Source organism: Kwoniella botswanensis, chromosome 1 (genome assembly GCF_036426115.1).
Source record: "Kwoniella botswanensis chromosome 1, complete sequence".
Classification (NCBI taxonomy): Eukaryota; Fungi; Basidiomycota; class Tremellomycetes; order Tremellales; family Cryptococcaceae; genus Kwoniella; species Kwoniella botswanensis.
The window spans coordinates 7,540,480-7,565,000 of record NC_088599.1 but is presented as its reverse complement, the minus strand read 5'-3'; the positions used below and the strand labels follow the sequence as shown (position 1 = coordinate 7,565,000).

The following is a 24,521-nucleotide window of genomic DNA, read 5'->3' as shown; positions in this document are numbered from 1 at the left end:
ATATATTATTTTGTTTCCTTTTGGCTTGTTGGGTACTTGGTATTTAGGTTTTAAAGTGTTTTTGGTTTTTGGTTTCGATTGAATGATCGACCATCTTGTTTTTTCATTTCTTTCATTTTGCTTCTTAGGGGATTTGATTAGATATCGCATGGCATTGCTACAGCTTAGCTTAGCTTAGTGTTTATATGGGTCATATATTATCAAAGAATATCATGTATTATGCACATGCATCTACTTCAATATGATGTGGATCGATGACTGTTCCATATATACATTCTGAGTTCTATCTTTTAAGGTATACAACTATGCTTTTTATGCTAGGTATTATTGACTATGCCATGATTTCCAATCTATCTTCTTACTCTACTCTATTTGTTCAAGGTAAGATGGATTAATGTCTTCCTGCACGTTCTTGAGTAACGTCTTTCACTAATTGACGTACAAGCAAAAGCAGAAAGGTCAGCGAATAATTCAAAATGAGATGTCTGCTCTTTATTATTTTATCGCGAATGATATCAAAGATATGTACTCACGTTTATAAGCTGGATCCCACCCACTGGAGGTATTGGGATTTTTCAACAATGGATTAGGGGAAGTGTTGGTAGTGGATCCCAAAGATGTATACCTAAATGCCGAATTGAAAACAGAAATCAACATCAACATCAACGTTCTAGGTCACTGTTGAGATAGACACCGACCGACTCACCCTTGATCGTACAATATACAATACGGTACGTTCAATTCCAATAGGAAATCCCATACATCGGAATATGTCCAATGGAGTATTGGGTGGACTCTTAGGAATTGAGGCCAGGATGGATCGGTGGGTGCGAGCACATTCACGTCTGTCGGGAGGGAAAAGGTTCACTTATGATATTAGCAAGAGCCCACAGAGATAAAGATTGAAATGTAACAAGTAAAACTCGACTTTGATCTCTAGAAGAAGAATAGGGGCAATTTTTTGAAAAGTGCCTTGAAACGTATCAGATCATGGCCAACGTCGACACTCACTATCATTCGGATCACCTTTCCTCGTACCTACCAAAACGCTCCTACACCCTTTCCCACCTTTATTCAGCCATTCTTCCAAAGCTGATTTCATACCTCCTCCGAACCTATATAAATCCAACTTGTATTTCTTCGTACAATCTATTACGAATTCGTCCAATTCTGGGAACGGGTTGGGAGCAGTTATGTAGATGCTCCGTATTGGGGGGTAGGGAAGAGATGATTCGGATTCTGAAGGTTGATGATGTGTTGCGTGTGATGATAACGAGGAAGGTTGGTCATCTATAGGAGGGGGAGGAGCGACGGGTTCGGAAGATGATGAAGATGGGGTCAAAGGAGGTTGGGAAGTCGAGGACGAGGACGAGGGTATCTGGATGAATTCGTCTGGTTGGGGTAGGAGAGAAGTTTGACATGCTTTTGTATGGCGGGCGTATAGGACAGCAGCGTATATATGTAGTAGTACAGTACCTATATGACAAGCAAAGTATCAGCCGGAGCCATTGATTTTGAAGTTCGGATTGTTGAGACTAATGGAGATTAATCACTGACAGTCTTTACCACCGTTGAATGACATAGCTACGGATTCTTCTCTACATATGTACATCATGATATTAGCTATTCAAGAAGTGTGCATAGACATCAATAACGCGAAAACATCAACTCACCCTAGCTTGCTCAACACCGTTTCTATCAATACCAAAGCCTCTTTCACCAATCCACCTAATCGATCGGGTTTCTGAGCTCTTTCCAGCACATTGAGCAGGGTTTGCGGATCGATCGACATGTTGGTTGATACGAGTGTGTGCTCTGTGATACGCCCCTGTGACCTGCGAGTCACCTTAATGATCTGGTATCGTTAACAGAGATGTATCTCGATTTGCGATTGATGACGGCCATCCATTTATCATCATTCATTTAATCGTTGATGTTTGATTTGCGTTCGTAATCTCGAACAAGATCCCATCTTCGTTCCATCGAAGCGGAATTGGCCGATCAACGGGGATATCGGCATGCCTAATTTGGGGTGTCTTTGCGCGCCTTCAGTCTCCCATATGAATTCGCCCGTCATTGTGAGGCTGCATGAGTTGTACCTGTACACAAAGAAACATTCATTCACCACTACTCTACCTCATCTTCTGGCTTATTCTGCATCCACCTCTACTCTGGCACATCTGCAATACCTCATCAGCACAGCTCGAGCAGAGATCGATATGAGAACTCGACTGTAGGCATTATACACCTTAAGCCATAGAGGATTCAGGTCAAAATGGCATCTTCTTCCGCCGGTCTCGAACCTGGTCCATCCTCTTCGACCGGTGGTGCCAACGTCAATCTTCCCCTACAGGCATCCAGTTCAACTGTACCTGCAGTGATAAAGGGAGGGAATCCGCAGCTGAGTGATGAACCATGGTTTGCCTATCCTGCGCCGACGCCCGAGCAGATAGAAGACGAATTACCACCTTACTTCGAAGGGGAGAATATACCGTTAGGTCTGCTTTTAGATAGACTCGTTAGGAAAGGGTATGGTGATTTGAGGTATCTGCTAGCTGAAGTGTGAGTAAACAAGGAACTTCTTGTGGTGCATGACGCCAAGGGCGATTTTTTTGCTGATTATTTTGGATAGATTACCACCACTATCGGCCAAACAGAAACCAAAACATATAATAAATTATGCAACTACCACCCGACAAGCATTATTGAAATACCTAGCAGTACTTAGATGGAAGAATGCCGTTGATATCCCGTCCATCTCTCACCCTTCTTCCTCTTCATCCGGTACAACTGCCCAGCAGGGCAACAACAACAACACCAATAATAACCAAAATGGAACAACCAATTTTCCTACCCCTCATTCCAACGGCGATGATACCTCACCACCATCAATCTTATCAAATAACAAGGGAAAGGGAAAAGCTTACTCGGCAGGGGGAGAGGGGCCAGGAGAAGAAGTAATTGTTAAAGGGAAGGTATCAGATTCGAGGAGATTAGCGCAATTCATGGAACATCAGAATAAACAACATGACGATGCTGTCATCCATCTCAAGCACGTTACAAAATTGGTTGAATCTTTAAGGTATGTCGGCTACCTTTTTGTTGTCAGTCGATTTAAGCAGGAAGCTGATAAGATACCATGATCGTATAATAGAGAACGTAATCCCGATTTACTCACTGCTTTATCACTCCTTACCACCGGAACTTACCAACACCTCTCAACCAATATAACAGAACCTTTCATCCCCAAACCACCTTTAACCAATTCATTTATCTTATCACTCCTCAAACGCCTGAATCGTCATATAAAATATAGATTACGCTGTGTAGATTACCTACCCCCTGATCTGGTCGTAGAGGGAATATCAGATGGACAAGTCTACCTTCGTGGAGGTGGTGAGAACGGATGGAAAGTGAGGATGACAATTGTGGGATTTGGAGAAGATTTGAAATGGTGGTTGACAGGTGTAGAGTGGTGTTGGCGTAACACGCGAAAAGGAGTCTACGATCCTGGAGGTGATTCAGAAGAAGGAGAGGGAGGGAAGAAATTTGTAGGTGAAGAAAGGCAGAGTATTATGGATCTAGCGAATTTGGAGATATTACCGCCTAGAGAAGTGGATATACAGCAGTCTAACCAGCAGGAAGAGAAAGGGGTTGAGGTTGAACCGCAGACAGTAAATATAGCTGCACCTGATGGATCGACAATAACGAAATCTATGGATGTGGAACAAAAATCGGAGAACACAGTGGTGGATGCACCTCTTGTGAGGATATATAATTTTTTACGTGAGTTTTATTAGCTTGAGGAATCCATATGAACATAGAGTCAGAAGCTAAACCGGAATGTTCATAGAGCATCTTTCGTTGTCATATCAACTGGAAATACTCTTCTCGCAAGCCATGACTTTGAGTCAGGCTAAATGGAGGAATCAACTACGAGTGGAGATAGATCGAGAGAATAAGACCTTGAAGGTCAAATACTGGATGTGAGTTGACATACCTAAAAACGACCTGGATTTTATGCTGATTTCGTGCGTTAGTCGTCCACGTCCCGCTGTCATACCCCAGCAACAACAGCAAGCAGCAGTAGGGAAAAGACCTGCTCCGACTGCTAATCTCAATGCTGCTCGAACTCCCCTTGTGGGAGGCGTGCTGAGTATCACTCTCGGTGAGAACGGTCCACGGCCAACCGAAGCGGATAGTATACTAGGTGACGTATCTTCCGGTGGGTTGATACCGAATGAGAGAATCCTAAGACTTCAATTAGGGGTGAAATGGGAAGTTGGAGAATTGGGTGTTGGGGGAGGATTGAAACCAGGGGATGTTATGGATGCAGCAGCATTGAACGTAGTACGTCACCTCAGCTTCTAGAGGAGCTCTTGTGCCAAGACATAGCTGATCGTTCATCTACGTCAGGATCCTGCCTCATTGGATATGGAGAACCTCCTGATGTCGTCTGCTCGAGCCCATGCCGCACATCTCACCAGAGTCCAGGCATCGTCGTTGATCTCATCCCCCAAATTCATCTTGTCATTACTCAATTCACCTTCCTTACAAGAATCCGAAGATCACACTTCCTCGCGTCCACTCACACTTCGAATACCCCTCCCCTCTCGACAGCGTATATCGAGCTTACTCATCGGTGTATCGGCATATAATGGGTATATAGAAATTGAAGATGATGGTAGTATAGGTAATGAAGCTCGAGCGCATAGGGTGGAACTGGCGACGAAGAGCATCAACGACGGTAAGACTAGATTGGTGGATGATATCGGTAGATTGACGGTGGCTGTGAGTGTCACATTGCCAAGGAGTGCCGTGCTATAAACTAATACCTCGTGGAAATAGGTTGTAATGGAAAATCTGGAAGATCAAATGAGACAATTGGGTTGGAAACCTATCCGCAGACTTGCATTGCGTTCTCAGGGTGAGTGACAGTTAAGCAAATGAGAAGTGCCAGACTGATCCAGCTTGTACGCATTTTAGATCTCGCAAAAGTCCAATTGCATCCGGCTACGACGATCCTTATACCATTACCATCGACCTCATCACATTACTTCGTCACTAAAGTGACACAAGGTGGTCTGGCGTTCGAACTACTTAAAACGATCAAAGTTCCGATCGAAAATGGTTTGGGCGTAGGTACGAAAGCGGCTGTAGGGGATAGGATACCCTTGGATTTGGAGAAGTTGAAAGCGAGAAGGCAGGATAAAGGTGAAATGACTGGATCACCGTGAGAACTGCACATGAAACTATTTCGAGAGGATGTCATCGATCACTGATTTTCTGCATCACAATCCAGCTTCGAAATTGGTAACAAAGATTTGAGAGAGCTGTATATCTTGTCAAAGTGAGTGAAAGTCTCACTCAAAATAGGTGACGAAGTTTGTTTACTGATTTCTTGACGTCGTCAACAGCGCCCTCGTCGCCCAGACACTCATCGAGCAACAATTGAAAGAACGGAATATCCCTTTCACTGCTCAATACCCTCCAACCTCTGGTCCAGGTGCTCCTCGTTCGTCATCGGCTTTGGCAGGGATGGTACCTACCATATGTGTGAACGTCGGGGACCTCCTGAGAGATGGCAAAACAGGCGCCGCTGCTGATGTGGCTATGCCCAAGGTTGGTATGCAAATTGAAGATTGGTGGAAAGGTGGGCGATGCGAAGTGAGTCATGAAATGCGCTTCTATCGCGACTGTATGCTGATTGATACTGAGAACAGGTCACAACGATTGTTCAACTTCGTCAACAATCTTCCATGTCGCAGACGTCTGCTTCTACCACCTCCCAACCGCATTCGGAAGATATCTCTTTCGATCCTGCTTCGTCGATAGTCAAGTTCAGAGCGAAGGATATTGAGAGATGTGTGCCTGCATTTTTGGAACAATGGGAGAGGTTGAGCAAGGTTATCGTTGTAGCTGGAGAAGGTGAGTGTGATTTGCTTCGATGATATCACAATACCTGATCTCGTTTTGTCCATGTATTGTACTATTAACTTTGGATGAGATGCTGAGATCCTTGTGTCTGATGTAGTCAATCGACTGAACAAGCTCGCCGAGTTCAAAGATATCAAAATGCTTTCATTCGATTTACGTACCGCTACATTATCATACACCAAGGGGTATAACGCATCTATCACCTACATTCCTACTAATGACTCTTACCAAGTCACCCTATCTACCGATCATATATCCACATCACCAGCCATCGGAACCGACTCGCCCTCCCCGGTTCAGAAAGAAAGACATAACCCTCATGAGAAAGTATCACAACTGCTCAGTGCCCGATTGACGGAACTTGCTTCCCAGCCTTTAGAAAGTAGGGGATCGATAGGGAAAGAGTTCTTTGGTTTGCTGAAGAATACTTTACCGTTCTTTGAACAGGTCGATAAGTTGGAAAAGAGGAATTGGAATTTGTTGATCATGGATTTGAGGAATTGGAGGATCGTAAGGGATCATGAGAGTAGAAGGTGAGTCAACTCTTTCATCTCGTATCTCCTATCAAACAGTATACAGTAGCTGATTGTGATCATTCCGCAACCCTAACTTGATTGGTATGTCTTGTAGATATGCTCTTGATATAATCCTCATTCCTTCTTTAACACATTACTTAATCCAATCATCATCCAAACCCCGTGGACCAGATCAGAGAATAGTAGACATAACAGGTAAATTAAACGAATTACCCTTGACCAAGATCATACCTAAAGTGTTCGACAATCTCAAAGAGCAACAACACACACCATCAGGTGGGAAAAGAGAAATACCACCTTTAATGAAATTGGACAAAAACAAAAGTCTATTATGTAAAGTCGATTTGATCGAAAGTGTTCTGGAAGGGTTCTTGGATGAGGTTGATCTGGTAGTTGGGGTGAAGAAAGAATAAATCAACAGGTATAATGTGTATAATAGTATGATGTTTCCTTTCACTTCGATTGGGTCAAGGGTTAGAGGAAAACGATGTGGTGTTTAGATAGCATAGCATTGTTCGTATTTGTTCAGTACGAGAAGCATGACGAACATGCATCATATGTATTTGTGATCAAATCAATACAATCGGTGATCAAGCCGAATAGACATGAGTCCATCAGTTCAGCCATGTCCACGATTAAAGTCTCTTGACCGCTGTAGCTCCTTACTATTATAGAAAGTCCTGAAAATCAGTATGCAAGCCCATGATCCGTAAAAGCACGATTCTTAGTCCTTATCGTTCACATGCCATCAAGACTGATCAAGATGAAATTTCCTTATAATCGCACAGAAAGCAAATTCACATAGCCATATACACATATACACATATACACATATTTTATTTCCATCCCGAACATAGATAACGATATGACATCCAGAACATAGGGAATCACGGATCGACATTACAAGATGACCAAAAGAAAAGGGGAAGAGCGAAAACAAAAAGGTGGAAAGTAGCTGATAAAACCACTTCATTTGTATTTCAGCATATCATCAATCTTCATCAATCTTTGACACATACTATTCGTCCTCTGATATCAGTCCGGCCACGACCAAATGGACGAGCACCATCCGCAATTTCATCTTCATCCTCATCCTAATTCAGATTAGTCTGCACAGTGATCGACGTTTCATAGACAATGGCAAATACTGTTGTGGCTTCCAAGCTTGAACAGACTATTATTGTTGCTGCGAGAATGACTGAGGGTATTGTTGTTTGATTCTCGCTTCGGTATAATCACGCCATTGTTGAGAGGTGTTACCTAAAGCATTGGGTGCAGGTTGGGCAACGCCATTGGGATTCTGCTGCTGCTGCAACGACAGAAAGCGTTGGTTAGCACAAGTACCCTGATACAAGCGATGATATCACTACTCACCTGTCCATTTACCGGTTGAGCTGTCTGGGGAGTAGGTAGACCAGCGATTGGTCGACTACTCGAGGCAGCAGCTACGTTCACAGGCGCAGGTCTAGGCTGAGCTTGTACCACGGGAGTCGATGAGGAAGAAGCGTCATTGCTGTTGTTGGTAGAAGTAGCTTTGGCTCTCGTTGCGACTTTCGGCTGTTCGACCATCGGTCTTTCAGTCCATTCGTCATTATACGTCGGATCCAACTCTTCAGCCCTACGCGATCTCTTCAAAGCCCTAGCGTCTCTTTCATCAACATCCTCGTCCGCCTCGTACTGTTCAGCAGCGGGGACCTCATTCAATCTCCTCTTCTTGGGGATGCCGTTGATATGGTCCGATAGGAGACCAAACACCAAGGTATTGGCAGAGACATTACCGGGTACGTGTGTCCGGATCATCGCTCGCATCTTCCCAATTTCCTGCGCAAGTGATCTGACGGATAGGAAACCCATTCGACTGTAAATGAGATAGCCGCTGAACCAGAATTCTGCCAAGGAAAAAAAAAAGAAAAACTAGAATGTCAGCACAGACTGCCATGTAGCGTCTTTTCGAATAGTTAACGATGTTATCGTAATCAGACTTACCGACTGGCGCAATACGAGTGGTCGTTGTGGTACCGAAAGCTTCATCAAAGTGGTTGAAAGCGATGTTGATGAAGATCGATAAAGCCAATGAGACACGGTTCTTGAAGTCTTGATCAGGCTGGCAGGTGGCAAATGGCATTAGCATTAGACAGTATTTGGTTAAAACACCAAACGGAAGCTACACTCACAGCATCACCTCGAGCAACGAAATTCTTGAGAGCTGTCGATCCAGGGGTCCAGATCTTGTTAGGACTACTCTCTCGAGCAGTTGCAACGAATCCAAGTAAATTTTGGAAAATTCGACCTCTGTTTGTAACCCAATTAAGTTTTTTACCCAGCGTGTCTTCGGCAGTAACGTATTTCTTGATGAGTTCACCAATCCAATCGGGCCATGGTCCACCATGCGCTTGTAATTTCTCGGCGGTAGATAATTGAACACCCAGTTGTACACGTTCTGATTGATCAAGATGAAGAGTTACGGTCAGCCTTGATCAGACGAAGGAAAGCTAGAAAATACAAGTGGAGATTTGACTTGACTCACGGAAAACGTCCCTTTGCTGTATATCAGTCATATCATAGTACTCCACAGCGGTCATTTGAATAAGGTCAAATTGGGTTTTCAGATCTCTCGGTAATTGTTGACCCCTATGACCCGCAAACTTATTATACCAGTACTTCTGTCTAGTATTGGGAGATTCGAAGGGGATCTTGCCGTCCATAAACCATAGGATGGAAGTACATCGCTGCTTCCCGTCGATGCAAACATGAGTCGTGTTTCCTGCTTCGTCCTTGGTAACGGCGAAAATGATTGGAGGAACGTAGTAGTTCTGCAGTCCGCATTCATGATCAGTATTCGTCTCGCTATCTGATCGAGGACATTACTTGGATGATGTGTATGATGTGTCTCAGGCAAACAGTGAGCGATACTCACCATGAAAAGCGATTGGATCAAGAGCATCATCTTGGGCTCAGACCATACAACATCTCGCTGATAATCCGGATCAAGTTTGACATTGCCAGTATGGATCATATCTGTGTAAAGAATGATATCAGCTCAAATCCAGAATGTCAGAATGGGAACCTCAAACAGCTCTCTGAAGCCGTGGGCAGTCTCGATGGCGACAACAGGTAGTTCAGAGCGTATCGACTTGAAATTACTCACCATGTAAACTCTTGGTAGACAACATGATATTATGAGGTTTACTCATCTGACCTTTGATGATCTCGGCACTATTAGGTGGACCTTTCTTCTTGGGCTTCTTATCGACTTCATCGTCGTCTGAAAGTTCGTCGAAGAGATCATCGATTTCCGAGTCGTCCGAGAGCGCACCAGCGGCGGTATAGTTGACGTTGGTCGAAGATCTTTTAGGAGGCATCGTCGGAACGAGAACAAAACGAAAAGTTCAATAATCAGATCGTCGAAAGATTTGATGTCCGGTGCGAAAGTGACGCGTTACTACATCACACATCGCGTGAGCGCGAGTAAGAGACAGATCAAATCAGGAACAAAGAAATCAAGACAACTAACTCACTTGATCAATCCAAAAGGTATATCTGGGCTTGAAAAGTTATGGCAAAAGGGATGTTGTAAAGTATGGATGGCAAAAAGAGATATAAAAGTATGAGAAGATAAAGAAGCAAGAAGAAAAGTGGGAAAGGGGGGGATTTCTCATTTTTTTTCAAGATAAAAGGGTATCTACTTATATCTCAGAATCTAAAAACCTCCACTTCTACTTCTCCTGGATGATTTGCCAATTTCTTGCCCTTTTTTTCACATCCCCCATTTTTAGAATAAGTGCCTGAAAGGTGTGTAAGTCTGGCTGGAACATCCAAGTGATCTCATTCAGCTTTGATGCCTTGATAATTTGGGGTGATACATTAGTTCAGGTCCCACAACACATACATACATGGCTGCTTTACCCCACATAAAGGATACATATAATGGATGAAAAAGCCAAGTAAGCTTGACCTTTGACTTTTTAGTGCATGATTATAAAGTAGTGAAAGGAGGGTGGAAGACTTGAATAGCTTCTTAAAAGTGGGGGTGAGGTAGAGGCATGGTTCAAATGATGAGTTTCTAGTCAGTGAGAGATGATGTGAAGGAGGTGTAGAGAGATCAATAGTGAAAATACATTTTTGATAATGAAGGTGATGATGGTGCACTCATTAGTGGTGATCAAGTACTCAAGCATGGCAAGTTCATCGTTATCCTTTCATTTGCGATATCTCGAGCAGAGCAGGACAGAACGATGATAGGACATGCAGAGTCATGACGGCATTCATTTATCGTTAGGGAAGGCACGATGATCAACATTTCGACATTTTTGCATAATTTTGTTTACATCTTGCTTCTTTTTCTTCCTCTATTCCTTATATCTATCTGACAAGAAACACACTTCGACAAACCCCCTTAGCTGAGAACCCTTCAAGGTTCCCTCCTTTGCCTTCGTATATCAACAGTATGTCCTCTGTACCCGAGTTCAACCCTCAGCACGAGGAAGATCATCAACTGCTCGGATCGGAACGTAATCCCATAACGGACGCTACGTTGACAATACGAATTATAAAATCTTTCGAATTTAGGACGCAGAAGAGTCTCGTGGTGAAGCATCTGAATCTTGAGGAGTTGACGGTGGGTGGGTTGATGGAGTTGGTCAGAGAAGGTGAGCAAGGCAATGAAAAGAAAGGAGGAGGAGGACGAAGTTGGCTGAGATTATTGATATTGGTGTTGAATAGAGATAAAGAAACAATCTGGGTTTAAACCATATCGAACGTTGGTCTTAGGTGAGTCCGCTGGACCATACATCTCGCTTTGATACTCAAGACGGGAAACAACGACGTGTCTTGCGAGGTAGAAGCTGAATTGATGGTACGGGCTGTGGAGATAGATACGATGAAATTATATACCGTAGCTCATGGACACAAAGTGAGTAATGTGTAGTCCTAGACAATCCTCCAACTAGTTCTTCGTTTACCTTTCGCAACGAATCAAGCTGACTGATGACATCTTATATGACAGACAACGAATCTAATCATAAACTTGGATCACGACGAATGGATATTGGATCCTACCAAAACACTCAGAGAGATAGGTGCTCGTGAGTATCGCTTCCTTTCTTTCGCGTCCATCTATATTCGTGTCTTTATGATCTATAATACATGATCGGAGAGCTAACTTTGGATCTTTGTATACTTTGGTCGTAGAGAACGAAACTGAGATATCATTCTTCAATAAAGAATCATATGATAAATTCAAAGCTAACCCCGAGGTACGTCTAAGTCACTCGACATATCTGTCTGTCCTTTCGATCGAGTATCATATGCCAAACTGATGTCGAGATCTTCTCTTCTTCTAGGTGAAATGGGATTAATAACCTTCCTCTTTTGCTCCTGCTCAGACTCCTCTCACAATCTTCCTTTCACATGCACTTCCTAAGTAGATATATCCGGTAACACGATAAACAGCATTTATGATTCCCAATCAAATGATCAATCAATCATGCATTTTATGATACCCAGATGATGCAAACTATTTACCACGTCCAAACCAACCCCCCAACCATCCCTTCTTATTGCCTTCTCCTCCTTGTCCTCGTGATCCCTCTTCCTCTTCTTCTGCCTCGTCATCTCTTGTCTTGGAAACTGAGGCAGAAGGAGATGGTCTGAGTTCTACCGCGGGTGTAGTCTCCCTAGTCTCTCTGCCTAACTTCTTCAACCCTTCTACAGTCTTATCTTTCACCAATGTCAGATTATCCGTAACTGTAGAGCCAGCAGATGGTTTCTCCTTTTTCCCGCTGAGAACTTCTAATTCGTCAAATGGAATATCAACATAATTGAAAGCCATATCGAAGAATACTGGTTTCTCGATAGATTGGGAGAACAATCCTTTCTTCGAAGCTATATCCAATTTATGCAAGTCATCTTCCAATGAATCGATCGATTCTTTCGGAATGGCAATGATGGATTCTTCAATTTCGATAGGTAGATCAACGAGTAAGGAACGTGATTGTCTGAGTGATACGACTGATTTTTCCAACAATGAAATTGCGGAAGAGTACGATGGAGTAGGGTGAAGACAATGTAATCGAGCTAATTGGAAACACCTATAAATACAAATTCATCACACATCATTAGCAACATTCGTTCGATGAGGTATTCGCCTTTTTCCCGTACAGTCACGAGCACGACTCACTTCAAAGCATGATAATACCCTTCCAGACCTTCCACACCAACTCTCACACCTTCTTTCTCCTGGACGATACTCAACTCCGCAATACCTCTCAAGCTCTGTAAGACCGTATCAAGCAATTTGATGATCCCACCTAAACCTTTAACGACCTCTTCGATCTTGGTCTTACCGCCTTTGATTTTGACATCACCCACGTTGGAAGGTATAGTACCATTCAAATTGGATGAGAGGGCATCGACGAGCGATAAATCCCTTTTAATCCTGTGGGAAAGCAGGAGGTGAACGATATATGCGTGAGCGAGATTGAGGGACGAGGTGATTTGAGTGGATCGCAGAGAGGTCGATGAGGCGGATGCCTATCAGAAATCGATAAAAACACATCACTTCAGCCTTAAATCCGATTAAATTGTCGAAAGTCGTACTTTGAACGAATTTGAGTAGGTTAAGAGGTCGTATGAATAAGATCACTCACCTCATGATCGTCTTTCAATCTCCTAGCTATAACTTCCGCCTCTCCAAGGACAGTCAACACTTTATCCCAACCTTTCAAACTCGTCTTGTTATTCTTCTTGTTACTCTTCTTACTTTCAAACTTATTCAGAACCTCTTGAACACTAGCCATAATCTTGACCAATTCGGGGTTTCTAAATTCGATTTTCTCCCCTGCGAAAGTCGTATCATCCAATTTGATCCTATCTTTTTGGATATCATTACTATCCAATTCCAATTCCTTCTTCAAACTTTGAACCAACTTGTCAAAACCAGGAAGTGATTCTTGAAGAGTATCGTTATCTAAATCATTGACGATACCGGTAATATCGTGCGATTCGGATCTTCCCAATTTATAAGCTGAAAATCGAATCAAGGGATCTTTCATATCTATGAATTCATTTGTCAATGCCTCGTCATATGAATTCTTGCTATTTTCATTTAAAACCATCAATAATTTTCTAACCACTACCAGATCGGTTAAGCAGGCTCCGAAATCGGATTTTTCAAATGATAGTTCGGATCGTACACTGAGATGATAGATTGTCATCTCAGCTTTCGTCCTTTGGTTAATCTTCACATGGTCGTGTGTACCCTCAGAAAGGTTGTTGATCAGGTCGAATAGTTCGGTGGAAGACTTGAGCGATCGTCTTAACCATGATATTTGATCTTTCTTGGATACTGGTCCATGGGATCCATTGGCTCCGGCGGATCCGGTGGAAGTAGATTTAGAGAGTTGGGATTTGATTTCGTGTGAGTGGGCGAGGGCTCTTTCAGCTGAGAAAAGAAGGAGTTGAAGGTGACTACGAGTGGTCAAAAACAGATGTTGGCCTATCTTACACCATATAAGAAGAAGATAGCAGAGAAACGAGACTTACCGAACATCTTTGATAGCTTCTGTATCCAACTTGGGAGGTGCCTTGTATTGCTTTCCTTTACCGCATGTCTGACCTGTCGTCTGACGGAGTCGGTGGATCTTGTTGGTACAGTGTCGTCTGAGATTGCATACGGGTCAGGAGTCAGCTATCCGATTCCATGTTGGATCTCGTTAGAGTGAGAGTGAGCTAACCTGTATCTTTCATGATCACCGTTACGGAGACCATACACTGCTCGTTCTTTACTCAACAGACTGAGTACTGTAAATCAAGACATCAGCCGAGTCAGCGAGTGACTTCGAATTCCTCAGTTGATGGAAACTTACAAGGGAAGGAGAGGTCTACTTGCGACATGATGGTCTGATGTCTTTGATTCCAATATGCTTGGGATCACAGTAACAGTCAGAAGCATGAAGATGCAGTTGATATCAGTCACAGTCAAACCAATCGAACGTAAGAAAGCAGGTTGCAGCTGCACATGCACCTCGAGAGATATCAGGCTCAGCTGTGGTCGTTGCGAAAGTGTGCCTGATAACAATGGATGCTCAATCAAGTAGAGAGATGTCACCCGGCTGAAGCTGGAATCTGTTTCCTTCGATAACTTTACTTTGATGCTGTTTCTCTCAAAACATATCATACCTACCTACACCTCCTCCAGATACATATTTATACCACTCAATATTCATCATGTCAGGACGAGTAAGTCAGCTCCATCATCTTCACTCGGTGTATAACAGCGCTGCTTCTCGTTTGAATGATGAACAACACCATCCATCCCAAGGATGTTAACGTTATGCTGACTTTGAAGCACTCGTTCAAATAGGGCGGCCGAGGAGGCTCACGAGGTGGCGGACCAAACAACTCCAACACCCAATCAGGCGAAAGGAAGAAGAGAGAATCGATATTGAACTTGGCGCAGTATGTCGATCAGAGTGTTAGAATCAAGTTCATGGGTGGAAGAGAGGGTGAGTGGATTTTACAACTAGGCGAATATGGGTGGGTGTGTAATACTGGAAGATTATCGAAGTGAAGTGAAGTGACAGAAAGTAAAACGAAGGGAAAATAAATAAGAAAGAAAGAATGAATGAATGAATGAATGATTGATTGATATCATTCGCATCATCGAATTCGAGAACATCTCAACCAGATCTTCATCATACTAATAAATCTCAATTCGTATCGCATTTTAGTTACAGGTACACTAAAAGGTTTCGATCAACTTATGAATCTAGTAATGGACGATGTAGTAGAAGAGTACGAGAGTGAGTTATTGTAGTTTCTTTTTCCTATATTCCTCCTCTGGTTTGACAAATTTGGCTGATCTAAGATATGTTTTGTAGATAATACGATGCCACCTCGTAATTTGGGATTGGTAGTTCTAAGAGGTCCTAACATAGTGTTGATAAGTCCCACAGATGGTTCAGCGGGTAAGTACTCACCCCACCTCAATCTTTTGTAAATCAGAGAAATGATACAAAGTATTGATATATACCTTGGATTGAAACCAATAGAAATCGAAAATCCATTCACATAGAAGGAGAAGGGGAAGACATGAGACGATGAAATCGTGTGATGATGGGATAATGGGCTTTTATCGTGTAGAAATCGAAGATGATGGAGTAATATCATGTATTTACATATATACCAATAAAGAGATCATTGTTCGATCAGAAATTGATACGTGCAATAATTGATTGTCATCGAGATGCATCATCTTGTGCTATTCGAGACAAACCAAAACAAAATACGAACTATATAATGTTTACTATAACTGTTTTGGAGATTGATACTATTACTGATACTGCGTAAATGGAAGATAGAAGGGTGCTGTGAAGTTTGTATATAGTATTTGAGAAAAGACAAACTAAGAGGTTTCTTACAACTAATTTGGATCAATTTGAATTATCGGCATTTGAGAACGTCCACATCTAGAGTTATATCTCCTCAGCATCATCTTCATCCTCCTCATCACTCATACTTTCTTTTAACATCTCCAACAACTCGTGAGCTTCACTCAATTGAGCAACTAAAATAGCCTGTCCCTCAGGTATACTACCATCATCAGCATAGAATTTCCCATCTTTCCTCAAAGAGTCGATCTGATGTAATGCCAGATGATACGGGTACAGATCTCTAGGTGTGTAGGGTCCACCGTATTTGAGTACTTCGTTAAGACATTTCTTGATGGTGGACAGTTTGTTCGCCTAAATGAAGCAAGCGCGCAAATCATCAGCTCTGAAAATGGGGAATGGCACTGTGTTTAGCTGGTTAGGGGACTCACTACTGGCATCAGCTCCTCTGATATGGGCTCAGACTCTGACATCAACCTGTATAGTAATCCATAACATCGTCGAAGGAGGAATAGGAGGGCCTGTAGGTAGAATGGTAAGCTGGATGAGACGATAAAGGACTTGCAACTTCGAGCTTACATATTGACCTTCCGCCTGATCACGACGAAGAAAAGTGTCAGTTGATGATCTCAGGAAAACTTGGATTCGTGTCCTTTAACTGACCTTGTTACCATCTGCATCCACAAATTTACCCTCTACCCTCATAGCATCGATCTCTCGCAAAGACAGGGCGTAGCTGAACAGACAAGGATATCAGCGATGTCCGCATTCATTGTCTCTATGTGACATGGAGTTTTGACTCACTTGTATAAATCAGTCTCTCGCAACGTCCATCGATGCGTCAATACTGCGCACATATAATCTATCAGCGTAACATTCCTCTGATAGTCACCTAAAAGCGGGTTTATGGGACTCACATAGTTGGTCCAATTGAGCTTTCATCTCGCTCAACCTCTCATAAATGGGTTTCAAACTCGGCGTAACGTCCTCTTCAGCTTCTCTAGCTTTGATATCTTGGGTAATCTCAAAGCACGACTCTAATAAACCTGATAACAACGCTTGACCTTCGGGTACGAAGGATCCACCTGGTCCGAGGAATTTACCATCGACTCGTTTACTACGAAGCAGCAATCAGCAATCAGCTTCTGATACATTGGTCGACACTGGAGAAACTGAACAAGTCAAGTCAGATTTCTCCACTTACGAATCAATCTTCCTCAATTCCTCTAATATCGCTTTATACTCTGCTTTATTAGGTTTGGGTTCGGCAGCCAAAGCAGAAAGTTGTTTTCGGAGATGTACTAATCTTTGATGTATTGGTACAAGTTCAACGGATAAGACTGATAAGGATGAGAATAGATCTTGCAGTTGGTGTTCTATTCATATTGAATTCAGTCAGCTTTCCCGGATTTGGATGGTGAATATGCAGCTGAACTCACCAACTCCCTCCAACTTCCTCAACATCAACCTTACGATAGGTTCGGGATGTTTCCCATCCTCCGAATCCTGTTTAATCACATTCTTCAAAGCTTCCAATCTCTCTCTGATGGGTACTAAGATCTCCTCGGTATATGCTCCTGATTCATTCATGTGAGAGAGGATTTGCTGAATTACACATACATATATCAGCTACATTTCTCCAAAGTGATCAGAGATAAACTTAGCTACTCACCCTCATCGAAGCAATTTGACAATAGGTAGCGGGAGTTTCCCTACTTTTACCAATGGTCAAGAAGAACAAACTTAACAAGCCAAACACATCTGCCAAGACTGTATCAACCCTGTTGGCCTCTTGTATAGTAGGTTTGGAAGTTGACGAAGACGCAGCTGCGTTGTTGGACAGGGAAGATTGGTTATGGGATTGTTCATCTCGGATGGTGTTGAGTCGAGTCACTGCGAGAATATCACACATGCAATGTCAGTGAGGCTGCCTATGGAGGGACGAGAATGAGAGAGAGAAGATGACCTACCCTGTTTGACAACTGAGTTGTAGATTGGCATCACATCTGGAGCACGAATGAATCTTGTTGTATCCTATAGAAATGGTAAGATACATCAGCGATAATCTAAGGATACAGGATACACCTGCAAGATACCCTGATTGGACACCTTCAGAATGAAACCACGAGGGAGAGAAAATGATTACAAAGCAATGGAGCAGAGTGAACGAACGTACCTTTTTCAATGCTGTCAGGCGATTACGAATGGTAATCAGTGATTCCAAGACTGGCAATTCTTCCTGAATTCGCAAAGACCATGGAGATTAGTAAGATCTGCTTAAAAGATGTGAAGCTACGTATAGACTCACCTGTGGTACCATGTTCGAAGCCATTACTACACCTATTACTCTGCTGAGATGTGATGTGAAGGTCTAAGTTGGATTTCAAAGTATGTGTTGTAAGATAAGATATGAGAGAAAGGAGCGAATTCTAAGGAAAAGAATGGAATTGATATCACGGATGTCGGAGCAATGGACCGGACAGAGGGGCAGCGATACGATATAGATTTATGTGTCAGCTAAGACGAGTTTGATGTTGATCTTAGCCAAGTGGTGAGTATAGTGAAAAAATGAATGAAAAGCCAAGAGAGGGTGATCAGACAAGATTAAACGATTAAACGGGGTCGACTAAGACTTCTTCTACTCGACCAGCTAGATCAACGATTACACACAGATTCCTTCAGATCTCAAGGAGACCCCGTAGTCTCCTCACATGCCTATCCCAGAGAAAGCACGGTCGCATGCCTTTTCTCCTACGCCCACCTATCTCGCCACGCTGCCTCGACGCGTGTACAGACCGAAATAAAAGATCCAGTCAATCGGAATGAAGGGGATGACGTACTAATTGCCTATTAGACTGTTGTGCCTCTGCATATCGCCGAGTATAACGCCGTGTCAGTTGAAATGCTCTGGGATTGCCCTGTAGCCGGTGCCACATCGTGCTGAGAGTGAACCCCGTTATTTGAACCCTTTATACCCCAGCACCATATACCACTGTATCATCCCATATCACACACTATACGCTCGGATCATCCACCTAGACCACCTACAACCACCACATCCAACCAACACAGCACACCACCACCACGCTATCACCTAACCACTTCCTTCACATTCCATCATCATCCTTCTATCATCACACATACATCTGTCATTTCAAACATATACCTATAAAACCTATACTTACCACCTCGTTATCACCGTGAGTACATACGCATCTACATCCACATCATCCTCGCTCAGTAGAGACAAGGTGGTTGAATGGATGAGAGACGGGGAGATACGGAAGAGGAAGGTGGTGGAGTCATTCAACCTTGGTTCATGGTAACCTCGTTGACATGATACACCTCTATGACCTTCCTTTGTCCCATCAAGTCATGATCTGTCTTCTAGCCCTCGCTGTTGTCTTCACTCCGCTCTCCTCTCTGCATAGCATATATAGTAGAGGGCAGACATAGCTGACAATTTGAATTGATCTGTGCCCGTCCACTCGCTAAACAAACACTTCGTTCATTCATTCTCCTTATCATCCAACTCAAAATCACTCATCATTCATCTCTTTCATACTCGACCGACAGTCAACTATCTTTATAAACCACTCTCAAGGTGAGTCTCTCGCTCTTCAGCTCAGAAGCATATATAGGGGAAGAATAGACCAATCCGTCGTCTTTTGACGCGCTTTTACCCATTACATGCTCAACTGCGCGTCCGTGCGATCGAGTCGTGTTTCGTTCGACCATACAACCCTCCTCCCGTTCATACATGCACTCTAATCTGCATTCCTCATGCACCGAGGCTATGCACAACCAGATAAACATATACCTATCTGTCTGACGTGATCGATCGATACACGCGGAGATGGGGTTTGAATGGTGTGACCGTCATCTTTCCCTCGTACCCATCGTTACCTTATCGCGAGACGTGGCTGGATTCATTCAGTCGGATGTCACATCTCCTTTTTGTTCTTCTGCGTTTCTGCATATACAAACATCGACATTGAAGCGAATAAGCATATGCTGATACTGCTATCGTTTTATCTCTTGATCGTACAACCCCTCCATTGCTACCGGCTAATCTCTCAATAAATTCGATTTATCCATCTTATCTTCGACCTCTTCTCGATCACTCCCACCCTCTAGATGTCTAACCGAGAAGATTCCGTCTACCTTGCCAAGCTCGCTGAGCAAGCTGAGCGATATGAGGGTGAGTCAATTCTTCCTCTTTCGACATCTCAGTCGACTTCGCCACTGACAGTGGTAATACTCGTGATCAGAAATGGTTGAGAACATGAAATCCGTTGCCTCTTCCGACCAAGAGCTCACCGTCGAGGAACGAAATCTCCTTTCCGTCGCTTATAAGAACGTCATTGGTGCCCGACGTGCCTCTTGGAGAATCGTCTCCTCCATCGAGCAAAAAGAGGAATCCAAGGGTAACGAAGCTCAAGTCTCCATGATCAAGGCCTACAGAGAAAAGATCGAGGCTGAACTCGCCAAGATCTGTGAAGATATCCTCGAGGTTCTCGACAAACACCTCATCCCCTCCGCCGCTTCAGGTGAATCTAAGGTCTTCTACCACAAGATGTAAGTGATCAACTCGCTTCCACCAAAAGGATATACATGCTCATTGGGTTGGATTCGTTTAGGATGGGTGATTACCACCGATACCTTGCTGAATTCGCTACCGGTGACAAGCGAAAAGACTCTGCCGACAAATCCCTCGAGGCCTACAAAGCCGCTTCTGATGTTGCCGTCACCGAGCTTCCTCCTACTCACCCCATCAGACTTGGTTTGGCCCTTAACTTCTCCGTATTCTAGTGAGTGGTCAACTGATCGAGCAATAGTAGGGTGTTGAAACACTGACATTGATCTGTCCCGCGTAGCTACGAGATCCTCAACAGCCCCGACAGAGCCTGTCACCTCGCCAAACAAGCCTTCGACGATGCCATTGCTGAGCTTGACACCCTTTCTGAGGAATCCTACAAGTGGGTTTGGTCTAGAGTAAAGGGTATCCTTTGGAAATGCTAACTTGATATTGTGTAGGGACTCTACCCTCATCATGCAACTTCTCCGAGATAACCTCACCTTATGGACTTCTGACATGAACGACCCTGGTTAGTTTCATCTGATTGTGACGATAGGATAATTTGCTGATGAGTTCAATGTCATAGCAGAGAAGGAGGAGAAAGCCGATGAGCCAAAGGAAGAAGCTGCCGCCCCTGCTGCCGCTTAAACTGGATGATGGAATTTCATGGTAATATGGAAATATGAATTATATGTCAATGAAGTAAAAAACACAGAAATCATATAAACACCTCTTTTCACAGCTCAACTTCCATCATCGTCATCTACTTCCTTTTTCTCACTTTTTAGTATTATAAACTAAACTAAATTTCCATTCGGGTTTTTGTTTATTTTACTTTACTCTCACTTCCGTCCTCTTTCTGTCTCATTAATAAGTCGATTCCTGGAATGGATCGAAATGTCATCCATAATGATATTTCATCTTCTCTTACTCCTCCCTCCTCTTTCCTGACCTCAAGATATACCTTTATATATATCTGATTTTCTCTTTTTCTCTTTCTCTCTCGATCAGTTTTTTTCTGTGAATCATGAATTCGTCGTAACAAAAGTCCAGTCATCCCATACAAACATAACCTGCACCTTCGTTCGCACATTAGGATGACAAATACTACTGACCTAATCTTGGCACTGTGCGATACTGATGAACATTATTATATCGAACCGATCAACGACACACGAGTAGTTGTTGCCTCGAGGAACGGGCGATTGTTCATACTAATGGTGCCTTGTCATTTGAACTAGGTAAACTAGGTAAGGATATCCAAAGAGAATATCGTCACATGACCTCCATCGACCTGGGTTGGATTGAGTTGGTCTGCGCAAATTATACCAATCAATCTTACATGAGATGCGCCGTGATTTCCGCCACTTTCACTACTCGATTTCAACATGACGATTTTGATCTGATCGAGTGACATTTCGTTCCACAAGCATCGTTCTTTACTCTTTGCATATCACTTGTGAATCAGAAATTTGTACTTAGGTCACTCTTAGGGTCTTGCTGAAATGAATGCGCACGCGCTCCGCTCTATGCCGATTGGGTGTATGAGAGGATGGGCGAAGTTCGAGTCCTGCCACGTGGTGATCTCCGTGACTTCTTCGAGCCGTTGAAAAAGTTGAAAAAAGTTCAAGTGACTTTGTGATCTTATCTGTATTCCATCTTCATCCATCTGTAACATACTTACAAGCAAGTTGTCCCAGGTCTTTCGATAGATCAAGGACAATCGATTAGGACAAGATGTCCGCCCCTGAACATCCTCATCCACCTCCTCCTCCCGCAACCAACCCCAATCCACCTCCTCAACCTAACCCAGCTCCTACTCCTAATCCTAATCCATCATCGTCTAAACCCCCACCTGTGGCTAAACCCAAACCAGTCGAACTCACCGGCTTTCGATCCGCCCTCTCTCACACAGGTATACCCCACAGCGTCCTTACGTGGAAACCCAAACTCCCCTCGAGGAACTGGCTTATATTCTGGACCATCACCGCTTCCATCTCCGGAGCGTACTACTATGATCGTCGAGAATGTAAGCGTATAAAGGAAGAGACAATAAGAAAAGTCGAAAGTCAAGGAAAGGAGATACTTCAGGGAGGAAGTCTGGGATTGAATAGGAAAGTAACGGTTTATGGAGCCAAGTGGCCTGGGGATGAGGATACGGATAGGGCTTTGAGGTATTTTAGGAAATATGTCAAGGTGAGTTGATTCTGGACAGTATAATCAGTTACGATCTATCACTGCTTGTGTCCCGTTCTACGATTCTCGCAGAGGGTTACCTTACTTCATACACGTGTGATACGCTGTGATCTAATGTTGGGTTTGGAGGTCGAATAATACCATTCGTATCGTAAAGGTACTCAAGTACAATTCATACTATATCTACAACCCAATCACTCTTGTCACATCCTTCGCCTATTCAACCATCACCCCATCCTGTCTATCCAACATATAAACTTACTCCTAGCCAAATGCTGACAATCACCTTCCCAGCCATATCTCGTAGCCGCAGCTATAGATTATGACCTCCCCACCTCCCCTCTACACGGGTCCATCACTCGTCAAATCCACGCCAAGATCCTCGCTCAGCGTAGACAAGCCTTGGGACTGGAATCTCCCTCACCTCAATTATTTTTACCTGGTGTACTGTCGCCAGAGGAGTATCACAAGAGAGAATTGGAAGGAGGGGTGGTACTGGTCGGAAGAGCGAGTTTGAAAGAGTACATGGAAGGTTTGAAGAGAGGTTGGATGGGTAGAGTCGATAGTTGGAAATGGGAAGATGAGATTGAAAATAAGTTAAAGAATGATGGGGTGTTCGATCAACCACAACCAACAGAACCACAATCGACAGAACGGGATGCACCATTGGAAAACACTCCGGGAGTAACGAATACTCCCACTGCACCTACACCCAAGGCGTCCACCGGATTAGGATTCCTCTCACGACCTCAACCACCCTCACCTCTTCCAACCGGCCAATCGCCACAAAGTACTTATCAGATACCCGAAAGATATCATACACCTCCATCACCTTTACCTCCCCAGCCACCTATATTGTTATTACCTTTTGTCAATCATATTGGATTCAGTCAAATCCCTCAAATGATCTCATCGTTCTTCACTGAACGTCATAGGGTCAAAGAAGGTTCCGAAGCTGCCTTGGCACTGATAAATAACCATATCAGACCTTTTAACCCTTCCTCGGGTGATCTGGATTTCGATGTAGCTTCGGAAGAATATTATAACAAAGATTCTCGGAAGTTACCTACCAAGATTGAAGAAGCCAGAAAAGATTATTATGAGAATCTAAAGGTTCGTATCGAAGAAGCTAGGAAGTATGAGAATGGTGAAAGGGAGATGACCGAGGAAGAGAAGAAATCAGGTAAAGTGACTAGAGTTGATGATTTGATGGAGGAAAGGAAAAAGAAGGAATTAAGATGGATGGGTAACGAGGAAGGTTGGGAGATTATCAGACCTGAAAGTCAGGTTAGTTGGGATGACAGATGGTCAAATGGAAATGGGGATGGGTGGTTGAAGGTATTTGAGTTACCAAAGTCAGATTCAGATGAGAAGAGTGAATAGGCGGATGAGGCGATGGGAATAGATCGAAGATAGGCACAGAGATGAACTATTCATGATTTTACTCACTGATACAAACACAAATGAGGATCTCATGTGTCGATGCAAGTGGTGGTTGTCATCGTAAATGACAGAATGACAACGTGATGAAAGCGGTCGAATGGAATTTCGCGAAATATGCGCTAATCCGTACAAATTCAAAGATTGTTGATTGATCATGATCAGACTTGATCAAAGTGTTCTTGATACGCGACCCTGAAAAAACATCGAAGAAAGAGTAAGATGGCAATATTATCCAATTAGCAAAGTCAAGATCAGGACAAGGATCAAAATCACGATCCTATGGAAGTAACTGCTTTGGTCAATCAGTCAACCAACGACAAAGAGAAGAACATCTTCAACTTGGTTAGAGAGTGATAATTGAATTACCGAGAATGATTGCGACATAAAAACACAGTACAACCCTAAATCAATCTGGTACTCATTTTTGAATGATGATCGTAA

At 43.3% G+C, this 24,521-nt stretch overlaps 9 protein-coding genes across 9 annotated transcripts; 5 read left to right on the top strand and 4 right to left on the bottom strand.

Moving 5' to 3' along the window:
* Nucleotides 1–391: 391 nt before the first annotated feature.
* On the bottom strand, nucleotides 392–1,792 carry L199_002858 (uncharacterized protein; the record flags this gene model as incomplete). The annotated part of the gene is made up of 6 exons (XM_064888597.1): nucleotides 392–429; nucleotides 534–625; nucleotides 707–845; nucleotides 1,012–1,476; nucleotides 1,558–1,598; nucleotides 1,674–1,792. The coding sequence occupies 6 exons, from the start codon at nucleotides 1,790–1,792 to the stop codon at nucleotides 392–394; spliced, it is 894 nt and encodes a 297-aa protein (XP_064744669.1).
* Nucleotides 1,793–2,275: 483 nt separating this feature from the next.
* On the top strand, nucleotides 2,276–6,886 carry L199_002857 (uncharacterized protein; the record flags this gene model as incomplete). Its single annotated transcript, XM_064888596.1, has 13 exons — nucleotides 2,276–2,562; nucleotides 2,633–3,082; nucleotides 3,155–3,786; nucleotides 3,854–3,986; nucleotides 4,041–4,350; nucleotides 4,417–4,791; nucleotides 4,849–4,927; nucleotides 4,987–5,233; nucleotides 5,303–5,350; nucleotides 5,418–5,667; nucleotides 5,724–5,928; nucleotides 6,035–6,470; nucleotides 6,568–6,886. 13 exons carry the CDS (start codon nucleotides 2,276–2,278, stop codon nucleotides 6,884–6,886), a joined length of 3,771 nt encoding a protein of 1,256 aa, XP_064744668.1.
* A 764-nt stretch (nucleotides 6,887–7,650) lies between these two features.
* Nucleotides 7,651–9,835, bottom strand: L199_002856 (uncharacterized protein; the record flags this gene model as incomplete). Its single annotated transcript, XM_064888595.1, has 7 exons — nucleotides 7,651–7,782; nucleotides 7,848–8,362; nucleotides 8,460–8,577; nucleotides 8,648–8,913; nucleotides 9,001–9,286; nucleotides 9,391–9,491; nucleotides 9,622–9,835. 7 exons carry the CDS (start codon nucleotides 9,833–9,835, stop codon nucleotides 7,651–7,653), a joined length of 1,632 nt encoding a protein of 543 aa, XP_064744667.1.
* A 1,085-nt stretch (nucleotides 9,836–10,920) lies between these two features.
* L199_002855 (uncharacterized protein) lies at nucleotides 10,921–11,830 on the top strand (the record flags this gene model as incomplete). The annotated part of the gene is made up of 6 exons (XM_064888594.1): nucleotides 10,921–11,122; nucleotides 11,196–11,243; nucleotides 11,348–11,385; nucleotides 11,479–11,557; nucleotides 11,664–11,728; nucleotides 11,816–11,830. 6 exons carry the CDS (start codon nucleotides 10,921–10,923, stop codon nucleotides 11,828–11,830), a joined length of 447 nt encoding a protein of 148 aa, XP_064744666.1.
* Nucleotides 11,831–11,988: 158 nt separating this feature from the next.
* Nucleotides 11,989–14,366, bottom strand: L199_002854 (uncharacterized protein; the record flags this gene model as incomplete). The annotated part of the gene is made up of 6 exons (XM_064888593.1): nucleotides 11,989–12,562; nucleotides 12,652–13,004; nucleotides 13,121–13,940; nucleotides 14,016–14,132; nucleotides 14,207–14,273; nucleotides 14,339–14,366. The coding sequence occupies 6 exons, from the start codon at nucleotides 14,364–14,366 to the stop codon at nucleotides 11,989–11,991; spliced, it is 1,959 nt and encodes a 652-aa protein (XP_064744665.1).
* Nucleotides 14,367–14,699: 333 nt separating this feature from the next.
* L199_002853 (uncharacterized protein) lies at nucleotides 14,700–15,546 on the top strand (the record flags this gene model as incomplete). Its single annotated transcript, XM_064888592.1, has 5 exons — nucleotides 14,700–14,711; nucleotides 14,836–14,977; nucleotides 15,203–15,274; nucleotides 15,353–15,439; nucleotides 15,524–15,546. The coding sequence occupies 5 exons, from the start codon at nucleotides 14,700–14,702 to the stop codon at nucleotides 15,544–15,546; spliced, it is 336 nt and encodes a 111-aa protein (XP_064744664.1).
* Nucleotides 15,547–15,946: 400 nt separating this feature from the next.
* L199_002852 (uncharacterized protein) lies at nucleotides 15,947–18,194 on the bottom strand (the record flags this gene model as incomplete). Its single annotated transcript, XM_064888591.1, has 12 exons — nucleotides 15,947–16,216; nucleotides 16,294–16,383; nucleotides 16,442–16,456; nucleotides 16,526–16,598; nucleotides 16,667–16,709; nucleotides 16,780–16,979; nucleotides 17,067–17,238; nucleotides 17,302–17,467; nucleotides 17,535–17,755; nucleotides 17,833–17,896; nucleotides 18,039–18,101; nucleotides 18,171–18,194. The coding sequence occupies 12 exons, from the start codon at nucleotides 18,192–18,194 to the stop codon at nucleotides 15,947–15,949; spliced, it is 1,401 nt and encodes a 466-aa protein (XP_064744663.1).
* A 1,805-nt stretch (nucleotides 18,195–19,999) lies between these two features.
* Nucleotides 20,000–21,089, top strand: L199_002851 (uncharacterized protein; the record flags this gene model as incomplete). Its single annotated transcript, XM_064888590.1, has 6 exons — nucleotides 20,000–20,063; nucleotides 20,134–20,440; nucleotides 20,503–20,673; nucleotides 20,740–20,841; nucleotides 20,900–20,970; nucleotides 21,028–21,089. The coding sequence occupies 6 exons, from the start codon at nucleotides 20,000–20,002 to the stop codon at nucleotides 21,087–21,089; spliced, it is 777 nt and encodes a 258-aa protein (XP_064744662.1).
* A 1,089-nt stretch (nucleotides 21,090–22,178) lies between these two features.
* On the top strand, nucleotides 22,179–24,020 carry L199_002850 (uncharacterized protein; the record flags this gene model as incomplete). The annotated part of the gene is made up of 2 exons (XM_064888589.1): nucleotides 22,179–22,637; nucleotides 22,932–24,020. 2 exons carry the CDS (start codon nucleotides 22,179–22,181, stop codon nucleotides 24,018–24,020), a joined length of 1,548 nt encoding a protein of 515 aa, XP_064744661.1.
* Between the last annotated feature and the right edge of the window lie 501 nt (nucleotides 24,021–24,521).